This window comes from Rhinoraja longicauda, chromosome 42, assembly GCF_053455715.1.
Source record: "Rhinoraja longicauda isolate Sanriku21f chromosome 42, sRhiLon1.1, whole genome shotgun sequence".
Lineage (NCBI taxonomy): Eukaryota > Metazoa > Chordata > Chondrichthyes > Rajiformes > Arhynchobatidae > Rhinoraja > Rhinoraja longicauda.
In genome coordinates this window covers 3,603,967-3,618,324 of record NC_135994.1, presented here as the reverse complement: position 1 = coordinate 3,618,324, position 14,358 = coordinate 3,603,967, and the positions used below count along the sequence as shown (strand labels likewise).

Sequence of the window (14,358 nt, the reverse complement as noted above, 5' to 3'; positions counted from 1 at the left end):
AATAAAGATATATTGTATTGTATTGTATTGTTTAATGTCACGCACACTGAATGAGGATGTATCATTCAAGCAATCGTAAGAAAATGAGAGATTTAAATTAATCCATTCAAATCGTTTCTGTGATAACAATGATTGACCTCACTGCCTTGAAACACATTTTCTAATGATATCAGGATCCCCCTTAGTGTTTCATCTCCCTAAACTGTGGTGATTCCAGTTTGGTTTTATAAATCCTTTCTGACTCACTCTAGAGTTTAAATATTTCCACAATAACTATGGTGCAATTAGTTACCTTCATAAGCGCTTTCTTTCATTTTTAACCCACTGTTCTGAAGAGACCAAGGACTAAATTACAGCCCAACCCAATTATATTCTGATTATCATCCTTACCTGTACGCTTTCCAATGGTGATCGGAGTACAAGGTGTGTCATGAGCTTAAACCTGGAAACACATAATCTGAGTAACCTTTGACCAGGGAGTAAATTAGCCATGGCAGATAATCTAAAATGTTGAAAGAGGAATGAATTTAAAGCATAAAAGTAAGCCCGTCTCTGGTTGTTTGCACCGTGCCAGTGGTTCTAGGCAGTCCTGAAAGAAACACACTGGAAAGAAATGTTGTATCCTTAAGAATCTGGACCTGTTAACTTTTTTTGTTGAATTGCAGTGAATGACTCCAACAATGAAGTCTACACCCGCTTTATGAAGTCACACAGATGCTATGATCTTGTTCCCACCAGCTCCAAACTTGTGGTATTTGACACTTCTCTGCAGGTAATGTTCACAGGGTGGAGTTAACAGTTTACGTGTCCAACCATTGCTGGTATCTATACGCTGATGAAGGGGTCTGTAGCCATAAGGAACTGCTGGTTTATCAAAGAAAGATACAGTGCTGGAGTAACTCAGCCAGTCAGGCAGCAACTCTGGAGAGCAGTCGGAAGAGGTGTCCTGACCCAAAACGTCACCTATCCATGTTCTCCAGAGATGCTGCCTGACCCGCTGAGTTACTCCAACACAATAGACAATAGGTGCAGGAGGAGGCCATTCGGCCCTTCGAGCCAGCACCGCCATTCAATGTGATCATGGCTGATCATTCTCAGTCAGTACCCCGTTCCTGCCTTCTCCCCATACCCCCTGACTCCGCTATCCTTAAGAGCTCTATCCAGCTCTCTCTTGAATGCATTCAGAGAATTGGCCTCCACTGCCTTCTGTGGCAGAGAATTCCACAGATTCACAACTCTCTGACTGAAAAAGATTTTCCTCATCTCAGTTCTAAATGGCCTACCCCTTATTCTTAAACTGTGTGGCCCCTGGTTCTGGACTCCCCCAACATTGTGAACATGTTTCCTGCCTCTAACGTGTCCAACCCCTTAATAATCTTATACGTATCGATAAGATCTCCTCACATCCTTCTAAATTCCAGTGTATACACTGTGTCTTTTTTTTTTAAGGTTTCTGTAATTTCTTTCCCATTCTTTGAAAAATTCAAAGCACTTTATTTGTTTTGAAGTAGACAAACGTTTGAGCTGAGAAGTTAGATGGATTAGAACCATTAATGCACAAAGTGTGCACGTTGATGGATGTTTGGAGTGCGGCAGGATTATATGCTGTTTTACTGCTGTCTGATGTGTCCATAATGACGTCACTACTTGCGCAATGCTCAGTTGCTCCTTTGCTGGCATATATCGGAGCCCAAAGGTGTAACTTGCACTTTGTGGATCTGTGACGGTGGACAGCGGAACACATTGTGCTCAATTGTTACTATTACCACCTAGAAGGACAATGCTGTCATCGTGAGACCTGGCCAAGTAGGTTCAGAACTGACTGCTCCAAGTGCACGGAGCTTGTTGCAACTGTTTGATCCAGCATTTAGCTGCTGTGATTCTCACTCTGCGAGGGCCTCATTGGTGATGTTGCTGACAGTACTCGGTCATTGGAGGATCATTGTGGCAATAACTGACCACTCGCGGTGGACTGGGGATCTCGGGAGTGGGGGCAGACATATCCATCAGGGAAGAACCTGATCCTAGTGAGTCTTCAGAGACAACAGATCCTACCTTGAACTCTCTGGGCAATGTTTTTTTTCGGGCTCCAGCTTTCCGAGGCTGTCATCACTGAGGTACGTGACATTCTGCAGGAAAACCATTGACCCTGATCTCTCACCTGGACTGCCCTCATCTGGGGATCATGGTCATGTTGGTTCTCAAGTTCCTCACCAAATGGCTGCAATACATATCTGCCATTTCTCCCAATTTGGTATTGGTCCCAACGCAGGCAAATGGAGCAGGCCTGGGTTGGCATGGGCGAGTTGGGCCGAAGTGTGTTCGCACTCTTTCAATCAGCAGGTGGCCGTTGACCATCAGACACATTTCCTGATGATCAATGCCAAGTCTCCAGGGAAGACGCACGAGTCCTTCATCCTCAGTGAGACCAAACTGATGGACGTTTCCAGCAGCCCAGAAGTGACGGGGCCTGGGGGACGGTGTCTCCTCAAATTCCTTGGCTCCTTGCACCAGTGAACTTCACCCGCACAAGCCGAGCTTAGGAGCAAGAGGAGACGGACGTTGTGGAAAGCACCATTGGTCTGTTGATGATGACATTCCATTGCCAGCATCACTCCAAGGGTACCCTACAGTTCACGCTCACCAGCGTGGACACTTGGTCATGACGTGATGCAAACAGAAAGACGTCAGCTGGTACTGGATGAAGACCCAGAGGCTGAGGGCCATGAGGCAGACCTTGAAGAGGAGTAGGATTTTTTTAATTAGATTTTTTAGATTTAGTGATACAGCGCGGAAACAGGCCCACCGAGCCCGCGCCGCCCAGTGATCCCCGCACACTAACACTATCCTACACCCACTAGGGACAAATTTTATATTTACCCAGTCAATTAACCTACACACCTGTACGTCTTTGGGGTGTGGGAGGAAACCGAAGATCTCGGAGAAAACCCACGCAGGTCACGGGGAGAACGTACAAACTCCGTACAGACGGCGCCCGTAGTCAGGATGGAACCTGAGTCTCCGGCGCTGCATTCGCTGTAAGGCAGCAACTCTACCGCTGCGCCACCGTGCCGCCCACAGGAGGAAGAAGGTGGCTAGCTGATGCATGTCCCTACTCGCCTTCCACTGTCTCATCGCCCAGCTCAGCAGGGAAGACGAGCATCAGCCACATGGCACACAAGCATCGTCGCGATGGGCACTTCACATAATCAGCCTGTAAAATCCTAATCCCTAAAGCAAACCCAAGGAATCGCCCCATACTCCCATCGGTTGCTACCAATATAGGACATCATCACCCAGGTGGCACTTCATTCCTCACATGCTGCTTTGCAGGTTCATGCTTCAGTGTCAGACTCCTCCAGACTCGTTCACCCCAAGTGTGTGAAGGAGATATATCGGTGGTCCTTCCTTCCCGCTGCTGTGACCAGTCAACAGTCTGAAGAAGGGTCTCAACCCGAAACGTCGCCCATTCCTTCTCTCCCGAGATGCTGCCTGACCTGCTGAGTTATTCCAGCATTTTGTGAATAAATACCTTCGATTTGTAACAGCATCTGCAGTTATTTTCTTATACAGTAAAGCAAAAGCTCAGTAAATGATGACAATTATCCTTATCTCTATTTTTATTTATAATGAATGTCTCTTGCTATCCACTTTGCTGCTGTAACGCTGCAAATTTCCCTGGTGTGGGACAAATAAAGGAATATATTATTATTATTATTATCATCTGCTCTGATTAGAAGACTTTGAGGAATGATCCAGTAACTGAAAGGTTGCTCTGCTAATTTCAGTGGTGTGCAGATCACTCTGATTTTATTTTTGTGGCGATCGGAAATGTATTATTTTATGGGCCTGTTGAGTGGGGATTCCCGCATCAGCAGGAGGCAATTGTTGCCATCGTTCCGTCCACCTCTTCTGATGTCCTGCAGTGCCCTCGGCCTGGTGTGTACACTGCTGACCAGGGTGTGCACAGCCCTTTCAACGTGACAGCCGTATATCTCTCCCCTGCCGTCTCCGAGTCCTGTCGGTGCTGTGGAAAGTGTGCCTTGCAAAGCCGATGCCTTCTCTGATTGCTGCGTCGCAAAGTGTCTGCAGCTGCGCTAAATCCAGTGTGGAGTTGTCGGCAACGGCACAGATCCTGTTTTGACACATTTCTGTTTCCAAACAGCTTTTTGGAACATTTTATTCAGCTTTTTTGGCGGTGTCCAAACAGGCGTTGCTGATGTCGTTATCGCCCTCGAAAAATAGATGAAACCCATTTCCTAGGTTGCTTTGTATGAAAAGTGTTCCCTTGGCTAGCAATACAGAGTTTCTGCAAAAGGTTGTTTAAGAACAGAACTTTGAGCACGGTAACAAGAGAGCCCCCTTTTTGAATAGCATCAAACGATACCCAGCACCTACATGATCCCAAACAGACAGGCCTTGTTCTTAACATTATTACCCATCACGGTGGCGCAGCGGTAGAGTTGCTGCTTTACAGCGAATGCAGCGCCGGAGACTCAGGTTCCATCCTGACTACGGGCGCCGTCTGTACGGAGTTTGTACGTTCTCCCCGTGACCTGCGTGGGTTTTCTCCGAGATCTTCGGTTTCCTCCCACACCCCAAAGACGTACAGGTTTGTAGGTTAATTGGCTGGGCAAATGTAAAAATTGTCCCTAGTGGGTGTAGGATAGTGTTAATGTGCGGGGATCGCTGGGCGGCGCGGACCCGGTGGGCCGAAGGGCCTGTTTCTGCGCTGTATCTCTAAATCTAAAAAAAAACACACAACATTGCAACGGTACAGCACTCTCTCTCCGCACTTCACTGGAGTGCCGGCCTAAATTAGTGCTGACAAAACCTTTCCAGCAGCACAAGTGCACAGCTTTATACGCTTCAAGCTGCTGATACTGATCAAACTTGGCCAGATGTCCTGAGAGTTTAGGAACTGCATGTGACCAGTCTTCTGGTTGTGGATTGAATGTTCTGTGCCCAGGTTGTGCACTCAAGTTCTGGAACTGAACCTGCAGACTGAAAGCTGAGAGCACTGTCCTCTGAGCCAAACTGGCACAGAAGACTGGACCCTTGTTACTTGATATTTAAAACCTTGAATGCTCCCTCCAAATATCCTTCAAAGTTACCCAGTATATTAGAGGTGTTACTAACCACCCCTCAGGTATACATAGAACAGTGCACCACAGGAACAGGGCCTTCGGCCCACGATATCCCTACTGGACATGACGCCAATCTCTGCCTGCATGTGATACATATCCCTTCTTTCCCAGCATATCCGTGTGCCCATCCAAAAGCCTCTGAAATGCCACTGTCATATCTGCTTCCACCACTACCCCTGGCAGCGCATTCCAGGCACCACCACGCTCTTTGTAATTAAATACGTACCCTGCATATCTCCTTTAAACTTTGCCCCTCTCATCTTCAAGCTATGCCCTCTAATCATTGACATTTCCACCCTGGGAGGGGAGAAGGGTTCTGACTTCCTCAGCTTCTGAAGCTCCAGCAAAAACAATCCAAATGTACCCAACCTCTCCTCATAGCTAATGCCCTCTAATCTGGGCAGCATCCTGATAAATCTCTTCTGCTCCCTCTATAAACTGGTAAATAAGTGGAAGGATCATTTGTCCTGGGTGGCACCATTCTCTCGGTAGGCAAATGTAACGTGGGGAGTGAGTACATTGACTGTCGGCTCAGCTGGTTTAGTCAAGTTAAGTCAAGTCAATGTTATTTGTATAGCACATTTAAAAACAACCCACGTTGACCAAAGTGCTGTACATCTGATTAGGAAAAAAATGAAACATACAGTAGCACGCAAACATAACAGCACATACAAAACAGTTCACAGCGCCTCCTCAATGAGCCTCAAATGCTAGGGTGTAGAAATAGGTTTTGAGCCTGGACTTAAAGGAGTCGATGGAGGGGGCAGTTCTGATGGGGAGAGGGATGCTGTTCCACAGTCTAGGAGCTGCAACCGCAAAAGCGCGGTCACCCCTGAGCTTAAGCCTAGACCGCAGGATAGTGAGTAGCCCCAAGTCGGCCGACCTGAGGGACCTGGAGTTAGAGAGGTGGGTTAGAAGATTTTTGATGTAGGGGGGGGGGGAATACATCCCCCCTGGTTTAGGAAGATCTGAAGAACATAAAATCACAGTCAAGAAATATTTTGGGGGTGTTTTAACATGACCTTTGACCTGTTCACTGCCAAGTATTTTTTCACTATTAGCCATGACCTGAGTTTTCTCGGGGGTGTCACTGAACAGGTTATAGGAAGCAATTTCCATGTTACCTTACTTTCATATACTAATTTTCCCCCCAAAAATGTTAAAGTTTGATGCTTATCTTGTGTTGGGATTACACAGAACAAGTAAAACAGGAGTTTGAAAAGTTTGACAATAATTGGCTTGTTGGCATTTCCTTGGCTCAACTGCTCAATGTTAGTATTCATCAGAGAAAATCAGTTGATCACCCTCTTGGTGTTCATTTCTATTCTTAAGAGTAGATAATGTTTCTGTAAAATTTCTCCAATTGCCTTGGTCAACGTTGGTTGAATATTAATTTGGGCTTCTGAAGGAATGTGCAGGAAGTAATTAGATCTCATCCAAATGGATTAGCTATTCCCCTCATGATTCATATTAATGATTTGGAATTATGATTCAGATATATTTTCCCTTAGTTCATTGTATGTCTACTTACCGGTATGTATGTCTAAGAAAATAACTGCAGATGCTGGTACAAATCGAAGGTATTTATTCACAAAATGCTGGAGTAACTCAGCAGGTCAGGCAGCATCTCAGGAGAGAAGGAATGGGCGACGTTTCGGGTCGAGACCCTTCTTCAGACTGACCCTTCAGTCTGAAGAAGGGTCTCGACCCGAAACGTCGCCCATTCCTTCTCTCCTGAGATGCTGCCTGACCTGCTGAGTTACTCCAGCATTTTGTGAATATATGCCTTCGGTATGTATGTCTAAATCCCATTGTAGTATGGAGATAACTTTTTTTCAGAAATATGTGCTCTGTGTGTTTTGACTTCTGAAATATTGCCACTGCTGCAAGTTGGATCTTATATGAAATGCATCAACAAAGAACGTTTGGTGAGAAGCTCCACCCTGTTTACTTGCCTTACGAAATAGTATCTAGCCCTTCTCATAGGAGTGCCGAGGTTTGTTTGGGTTTGATCAATGGATGTTTCCAGTCCTGAATGACAACCAAATGGAATGGGCCACCTTTGTGAACCTAGACAGTGAACATTAACTTGCTGTCGACTCTGGGGCTTTGTACTTGAGTGCCATCCTGTTCTTGTGGAGCATCTAAATAAATGTACTTCAGGCAAAGGTCACCGTTCAACAGAGGTGGGTGCTCTGCGTGGCTTTCCTTCCTTTTCCCCACATCCTATGGCTTGTTGGGAGTGTTGGGCCCTATTGGAAAGTGCACTGTCACCACTGCTGAATTCACCTCGACTCTGTTCACCCAAGGTATCAAAGCAGAGACCTGGAACTCCAGCGTGAGCCCACGTTGTATCGTAAGCCAGTGAAGTATAACTGCATACTTTGATTTAACTGCTGGAATATGAAAGTCATGATTATCTACGTAAGGTGGTCACTTCTCGGATTTGCCCAACAGCATCCGATTCATAACGTTTTATGGACAAAAATGTGGATCATCTTTATTTGTGGGCTCCACAGAGAATGTTGATGGGCACATCTGTCATGCAAGACACTTCCAATGGCGCTAATCTTATTTGCATCAGACATTCAATGTGAGAGGCTAATGAAAGCACCTTGTAATTTTTTCCACAAGGCCCTGGATTGAGTTTACAATCTGTCCTATGAATAAAAGGTTTCTCCACCTTTGAATTCCGCACTTGCATTAAACTGTCCAAATTGGGCATTCAGGTTGAATGCAGATCAGAGCTGGCTTTATGTTAACTTGACACCTAGTTTTGGAGGTAGACACAAAATGCTGGAGTAACTCAGCGGGACAGGCAGCATCTCTGGAGAAAAGGAATGGGTGATGTTTTGGGTTGAGGCCCTTTATCGGACTCTGAAGAAGGGTCTCGACCCGAAACGTCACCCATTCCTTTTCTCCAAGGATGCTGCCTGCCCCGCTGAGTTACTCCAGCATTTTGTGTCTACCTTCGATTTAAACCTGCAGTTCTTTCCCACACACCTAGTTTTGGAGCACCCTCTCAAAAGGCATGAATCCAGCTTTTCCTTTTTCCCCAGCAGGCACGATTGAGGCAGACGTCAGCAGAAACATAGTACAACGCTACTTTGTACAACTTACACTTGTGTACATGACAACAGGTTCTGCCTGAGCAACTTCTAGAATTGACTGTTACGTCATGAACGCAATACACCATCTACTAAATTTCCACTCATATAGTCACAGAGTTGTGCAGCACAAAGAACAGGCCTCTATCGCCACCGCATCCTTCCTGTAGTGTAGGAACCAGAGCTCAAGTCGTAAACATTGGATCGATCACACCTACAGCATAACGCCACAACTACTGCACTCAATGCCTCCGTCTATGAAGGCAGCCATAGCAAATGTCTGCTTCACCTTCCTACCCACCTGTGTTGCCACTTTTGGGGAGCTACAAGTTCATAAGTGATAGGAGTAGAAATAGGCCATTCGGCCCATTAAGTCTACTCTGCCATTCAATCATGGCTGATCTATCTTTCCCTCTCAACCCCATTCTCCTGCCTTGTCCCCATAACCCTTGACACTTGTACCAATCAAGAATCTATCAATCTCTGCCTTAAAAATATCCATTGACTTGGCCGATAGACTTGCACCCCAAATTTTCTGTACACCAATGCTCCTAAAGTCCATGATATTTATTCTCTATGTCCTATCAGAATTTGACCTCCTAAAATGCACTACCTCGCACTTGTCAAAATTAAATTCCATCTGCCACTGCTCTGCGCAACTTTCCAACTAATCTTTATCCCACTGTATCTTTAAATAACCATCACCATTTATAACCCCAGCAATATTTGTCCTGTCTTCAAATGCATTAATCATACCCCCTACATACTCATCCGAGTTATCTACGACAAACAGCAAAGGACCCAGCACCAATCCCTGTGTCTGAAGAAGGGTCTCGACCCGAAACGTCACCCATTCCTTCTCTCCCGAGATGCTGCCTGACCTGCTGAGTTACTCCAGCATTTTGTGAATAAATCGATTTGTACCAGCATCTGCAGTTATTTTCTTATACCCTGTGGTACATCATTTGGTACAGGCTTCCAGTCAACAAAACACTTATCCGTCAATGCCCTCTGCTTCCTAGCAACCAACTATTGCTGGATCCAGTTTGTTAACTCGCCTCAGATCTCTTGTGCCGTAACCTAGTCCACCATGCGGGACCCTGATCTGACTACTCATTGCCCCATCTTGGGGTAGTAAGACAAAGAAAAGTTGACTATTTATGGCCAAATTTAAAATTGCCCATGCGCCTAAAATTGTCATGTTTAGTTATCCAGATTGTCTTGTCTTCCCATGGGAGAGTATTGGATTTTCGACGACTGATCTTTGTGGGTATCCGCATGTGTGACCCTTGCCTCTTCTAATCTTCAGGTGAAGAAGGCTTTCTTTGCTCTGGTGTCAAATGGAGTCCGTGCTGCTCCACTCTGGGACAGCAAAACGCAGAGCTTTGTGGGTAAGTCGCCTTGATGTTATACCACAGCTTTATTAAAAGTCGTTCTGAAGAATGATTGCTGTGGTAATGTTTAAAAATATAATTAATAGTACAAGAAAAGACACGTTAAAAATAATAGGTTATGTAGTAAATGTGATGCAAGTTCATGATCAATAGTCCGTACAGTTATTAACCCTGGCCTGTGTTGCTGAAGAGCCCTATTTGGTGAATGAGCCGTCCAATTTAGTTTGACCTCCAATGTTAGCTGCAACATTTATTATTCAGTGGTCAGATATAACTCCCTCGCCACAGCAAACATGACAAAGCATCAGGAGGAAAGATACCAGCAGGAAAAATGTTTGCGCCCCGTTTTGATATCGAGGTGCGAGGCAGTAGGTAACTCGCGCCTGGCAATCGGCAGGAGCCACCAGACACACCCAGCATATTTAAACGGTCACAAGGCAACGACAACCAACAATGGCTTCAGTTGAATGATAAACAAGCTAGAGAGAGAGTGATGCTAAACTTTCATTTCACTCCCCGGACAGTTCAGGAAGTACAACAAGGTGGGGTTCAAGGTGGTACACAGAGGGTGGTGGGTGGCAGGAAGGCACAGCCAGGGGTGATGGTGGAGGCAGGTGCAATAGTGGCGTTTAAGAAGCTTTTATCCATGCCCGCATGGATATGCAGGGAATGGAAGGGTGTAGATCACGTGCAGGCAGAAGGGATTAGTTTAACTTGACATCATGTTCAGTGCAAACATTGTGGACGGAAGGGCCTGTTCCTGTACTGTATCCATGTGGCCATCTTAATGCCTCTTAAATGCCTCTGATGCTGGAGATTGGTGTCTTGTCACACTCTCCTCTCCCTCCCCACCCCCCAATCCACAACATTGGTGATTGATTAAAATATGTTCATAAACAAACCCCAGGAGGATTTCTCTATGGGGCGGCACGGTGGCGCAGCGGTAGAGTTGCTGCCTTACAGCGCCAGAGACCCGGGTTCAATCCTGACCACGGGTGCTGTCTGTACGGAGTTTGTACGTTCTCCCTGTGACTGTGGGTTTTCTACGGGTGCTCTGGTTTCCTCAACATTCCAAAAACGTGCGGGTTTGAGGGTTAATTGGCTTCATTTTGTTTTTAAATTGCAAGTTGTCCCTAGTGTGTAGGATAGTGCCAGCATAGGGGTGATCGCTGGTCGGTGTGGACTCGGTGTGGCCATAGGGCCTGTTTCCGCATTGTATCTCTAAAGTCTAAACACCTCTACTGTATCTGCCGAAGGTATTTATTCACAAAATGCTGGAGTAACTCAGCAGGTCAGGCAGCATCTCGGGAGAGAAGGAATGGGTGATGTTTCGGGTCGAGACCCTTCTTCAGTCTGATGCTGATGCTCCTGAGATGCTGCCTGACCCGCTGAGTTACCCCAGCATTTTGTGTCGACTTTCTGACTCTCGATCCTGTCTGTGCCAATTAGATCAGAGATGACTGGTCTTCTCCATCCCAGCTGCAGTCTGTGGTATGAATGGAACAACTTCACTGAGGTGCTGGATGTTAACATCGCACCTGAACTATGGCAGCTCCTTCTGCTGGAGCAAGAGGCATGTGCCCTGTGGCAGACCGGCTGTGAAAACTGTCTTTTAAAGCGCACTCTCACAAGTTTAGTACACATTAGATCCATTTTGAAAGCAAGATGAACAAGGAGCCACTGTTTGGTTGTAATGAACTTTTCCCTGAGCATAAATGCGAACGTGGAAATGTGGATCTGATGATTTAAAAGCGGTCCAGGTAGGCAAGCCTTTTGAATCATTAAAATTTGAATCTCACCACAGCAACCTAACTCTTTATGATGAGCATTAAAAGCGTAGCATTTTGTCGTGGTAGAATTTTGCATTGACTGTTGCTTTCAATAGACAATAGGTGCAGGAGGAGGCCATTCGGCCCTTCGAGCCAGCACCGCCATTCAATGTGATCATGGCTGATCATTCTCAATCAGTACCCCGTTCCTGCCTTCTCCCCATACCCCCTGACTCCGCTATCCTTAAGAGCTCTATCTAGCTCTCTCTTGAATGCATTCAGAGAATTGGCCTCCACTGCCTTCTGAGGCAGAGAATTCCACAGATAGTTTCCTCCACTTTCCCTCAACATCACATTATTCCAGTGACTTTGCCAATGACACAGCAATGTGGATGGGCTTTCCCTTTCAATGTTTCACAGTGAAGATCCGTAAAATACAGAATATGACCTGTTTTCAGTAAGAGGTAGATTGCTTGTAGGTGCTTAACAAAGTGTAAGAGGTGATCGCACCCATGTTGTACAAAGATGCTTCATTCAGGACTGAAGACAGGCTTGAAGTAGTGTACAGAGTCAACTGCATCATGGGTTGCTTCTGTCAATCAATTAAAACATGTGATGCAAATAAACTAGTGTTTGGCCATTTGCCTTCATTCAGCGTACTCTCCGAGTTGCCACAGGCACATGAAGGTTACTAATTTTAATAATATACCGTCAACAGTTTTAGTCTGCTTTCCATTTTGACTGGTCTTTTGTTCTGTTACAGGCATGCTCACAATTACAGATTTCATTAATATCTTACATCAATACTACAAGTCACCACTGGTACGTAAGCACATTGAGTTTTTTGTGTGTGTACATGCATGCAGGAGTTACAGTTCATTTTAAATACTTTGCTGTTAATAACTATAAGTATTGTCTCTGCATTAAGTACGTTGACACTGAGCTTGAGTGATAAAGCACCTTTATCTCAGCTGCAAATAGTTTTTTATTGCTAACACTATACATACAGTGTATACATACAGAATATAAAACCCTGGACACAAAGTACTGGAGTAACTCAGCGGGTCAGGCAGCATCTCTGGAGAACATGGATAGGTGACGTTTCACAGAGTGCTGGAGTAACTCAGTGGGTCGGGCAGCATCTCTGGAGAACATGGATAGGTGACTTTTCACAGAGTGCTGGAGTAACTCAGCGGGTCAGGCAGCATCTCTGGAGAACATGGATAGGTGACGTTTCACAGAGTGCTGGAGTAACTCAGCGGGTCAGGCAGCATCCCTGGAGAACATGGATAGGTGATGTTTCACAGAGTGCTGGAGTAACTCAGCGGGTCAGGCAGCATCTGTGGAGAACATGGATAGGTGATGTTTCACAGAGTGCTGGAGTAACTCAGTGGGTCAGGCAACATCTCTGGAGAACATGGATAGGTGACATTCCCAGTCAGGACCCTACTTCAGTCTAAAGAAAGTTCCCGACCAGGGAAATGTCACCTGTCCATGTTCTCCAGAGATGCTGCCTGACCCGCGGAGTTACTCCAGCATTCTGTGTCCTTTTGTGTAAAACTAGCATCTGCAGTTCCTTGTTTTTCTATAATATAAAACCCTGGTTGTACTCAACTTGGTTCCATCGAGTTGCATTGAATTCCCTCCTCCTGCCCTGAAGAAATGTAAATGCATGTGTGCTAATACTTCATCTTCTTTAACTTTCGGTGTCAATTCTGTTCCCTCATGGAGAGCACGATGACAAAGACTGGTCCTGTTACCACTTAATAAAACTTAAGAGCATTTAAAAAAGAAAATAAGAGCAGGAATAGTCCACTCAGCCCCCAAAGCCTGCCCCGCCATTCAATATAACCGTAGATAATAGGCCCCAGGCCTCAACTCCACTACTGTGCCAGACAAGTCTGGAGAACGGTCTCGACCTGAAACGTCACCCATTCCTTCTCTCCAGAGATGCTGCCCGTCCCGCTGAGTTACTCTGGCTTTTTGGGTCCAAATTTTGTTTTACCAAGTGTGGACCTTTGCACATTCAGAGTTGTGCAAAGTTGACCAATTTCCTTCCCTTTTTCCCTCTCCCTCTCAGCAAAGCCCATTTAGTCATAGGGTGAAGCCATGAGCTTATTCTGGTGGTTCTGCTAGTCATCTGACTTAAGAGCAAGCTGTTCAGAAATGTCTTGGTCTGTTCCGTCAGTCGACAATAAAGGTTGCATGAAGATGAATGGGGCCGATGGAAGGAGAGGCAACCAGTTGATTTCTGAGGATCACTTCTTATCCTCGGATGGATAAGAAGGCTAACTTATCTGTTTCCTTCTGTACAGGTTCAGATCTACGAATTGGAGGAACACAAAATAGAAACATGGAGAGGTAAAGTCCGAGCGGAAGGGGTGAGGGTTGTGAGAATTTGGAGTAGGAAGGGTTGTGTTTTGAAGCGTGTTCATAAGATCATAAGCCATTCGAACCATTGAGTCTGCTCCGCCATTCGATCATGGCTGATCTATTTTTCCCTTTCAGCCCCATTCTCCTGCCTTCACCCTGTCACCTTACCAATGAAGAACCCATCAATCTCTGCTTTAAAAACACCCAATGACTTGGCCTCCACAGCCCAATGGCAATGAATTCCACAGATTCACCACCCTCTGGCTAAATAAATTCAATAGACAATAGGTGCAGGAGGAGGCCATTCGGCCCTTCGAGCCAGCACCGCCATTCAATGTGATCATGGCTGATCATTCTCAATCAGTACCCCGTTCCTGCCTTCTCCCCATGCCCCCTGACTCCGCTGTCCTTAAGAGCTCTATCTAGCTCTCTCTTGAATGCATTCAGAGAATTGGCCTCCACTGCCTTCTGAGGCAGAGAATTCCACAGATTCACAACTCTGACTGAAAAAGTTTTTCCTCATCTCAGTTCTAAATGGCCTACCCCTTATTCTTAAACTGTGGCCCCT

The 14,358-nt window shown here is 45.8% G+C and overlaps 1 protein-coding gene across 2 annotated transcripts in view; it reads left to right on the top strand.

Moving 5' to 3' along the window:
- Window positions 1-14,358, top strand: part of LOC144612039 (5'-AMP-activated protein kinase subunit gamma-1-like) — a 52,082-nt gene that overhangs the window by 17,230 nt on the left and 20,494 nt on the right. Inside the window, exons 3-6 of one of the 2 annotated variants that reach the window (XM_078431516.1) lie at window positions 666-772; window positions 9,564-9,645; window positions 12,181-12,239; window positions 13,733-13,778. In XM_078431516.1, the coding sequence (XP_078287642.1) occupies window positions 666-772; window positions 9,564-9,645; window positions 12,181-12,239; window positions 13,733-13,778 (294 nt within the window). The remainder of the gene's footprint in view (window positions 1-665; window positions 773-9,563; window positions 9,646-12,180; window positions 12,240-13,732; window positions 13,779-14,358) is intronic. The other variant, XM_078431517.1, reaches the window with a different exon arrangement.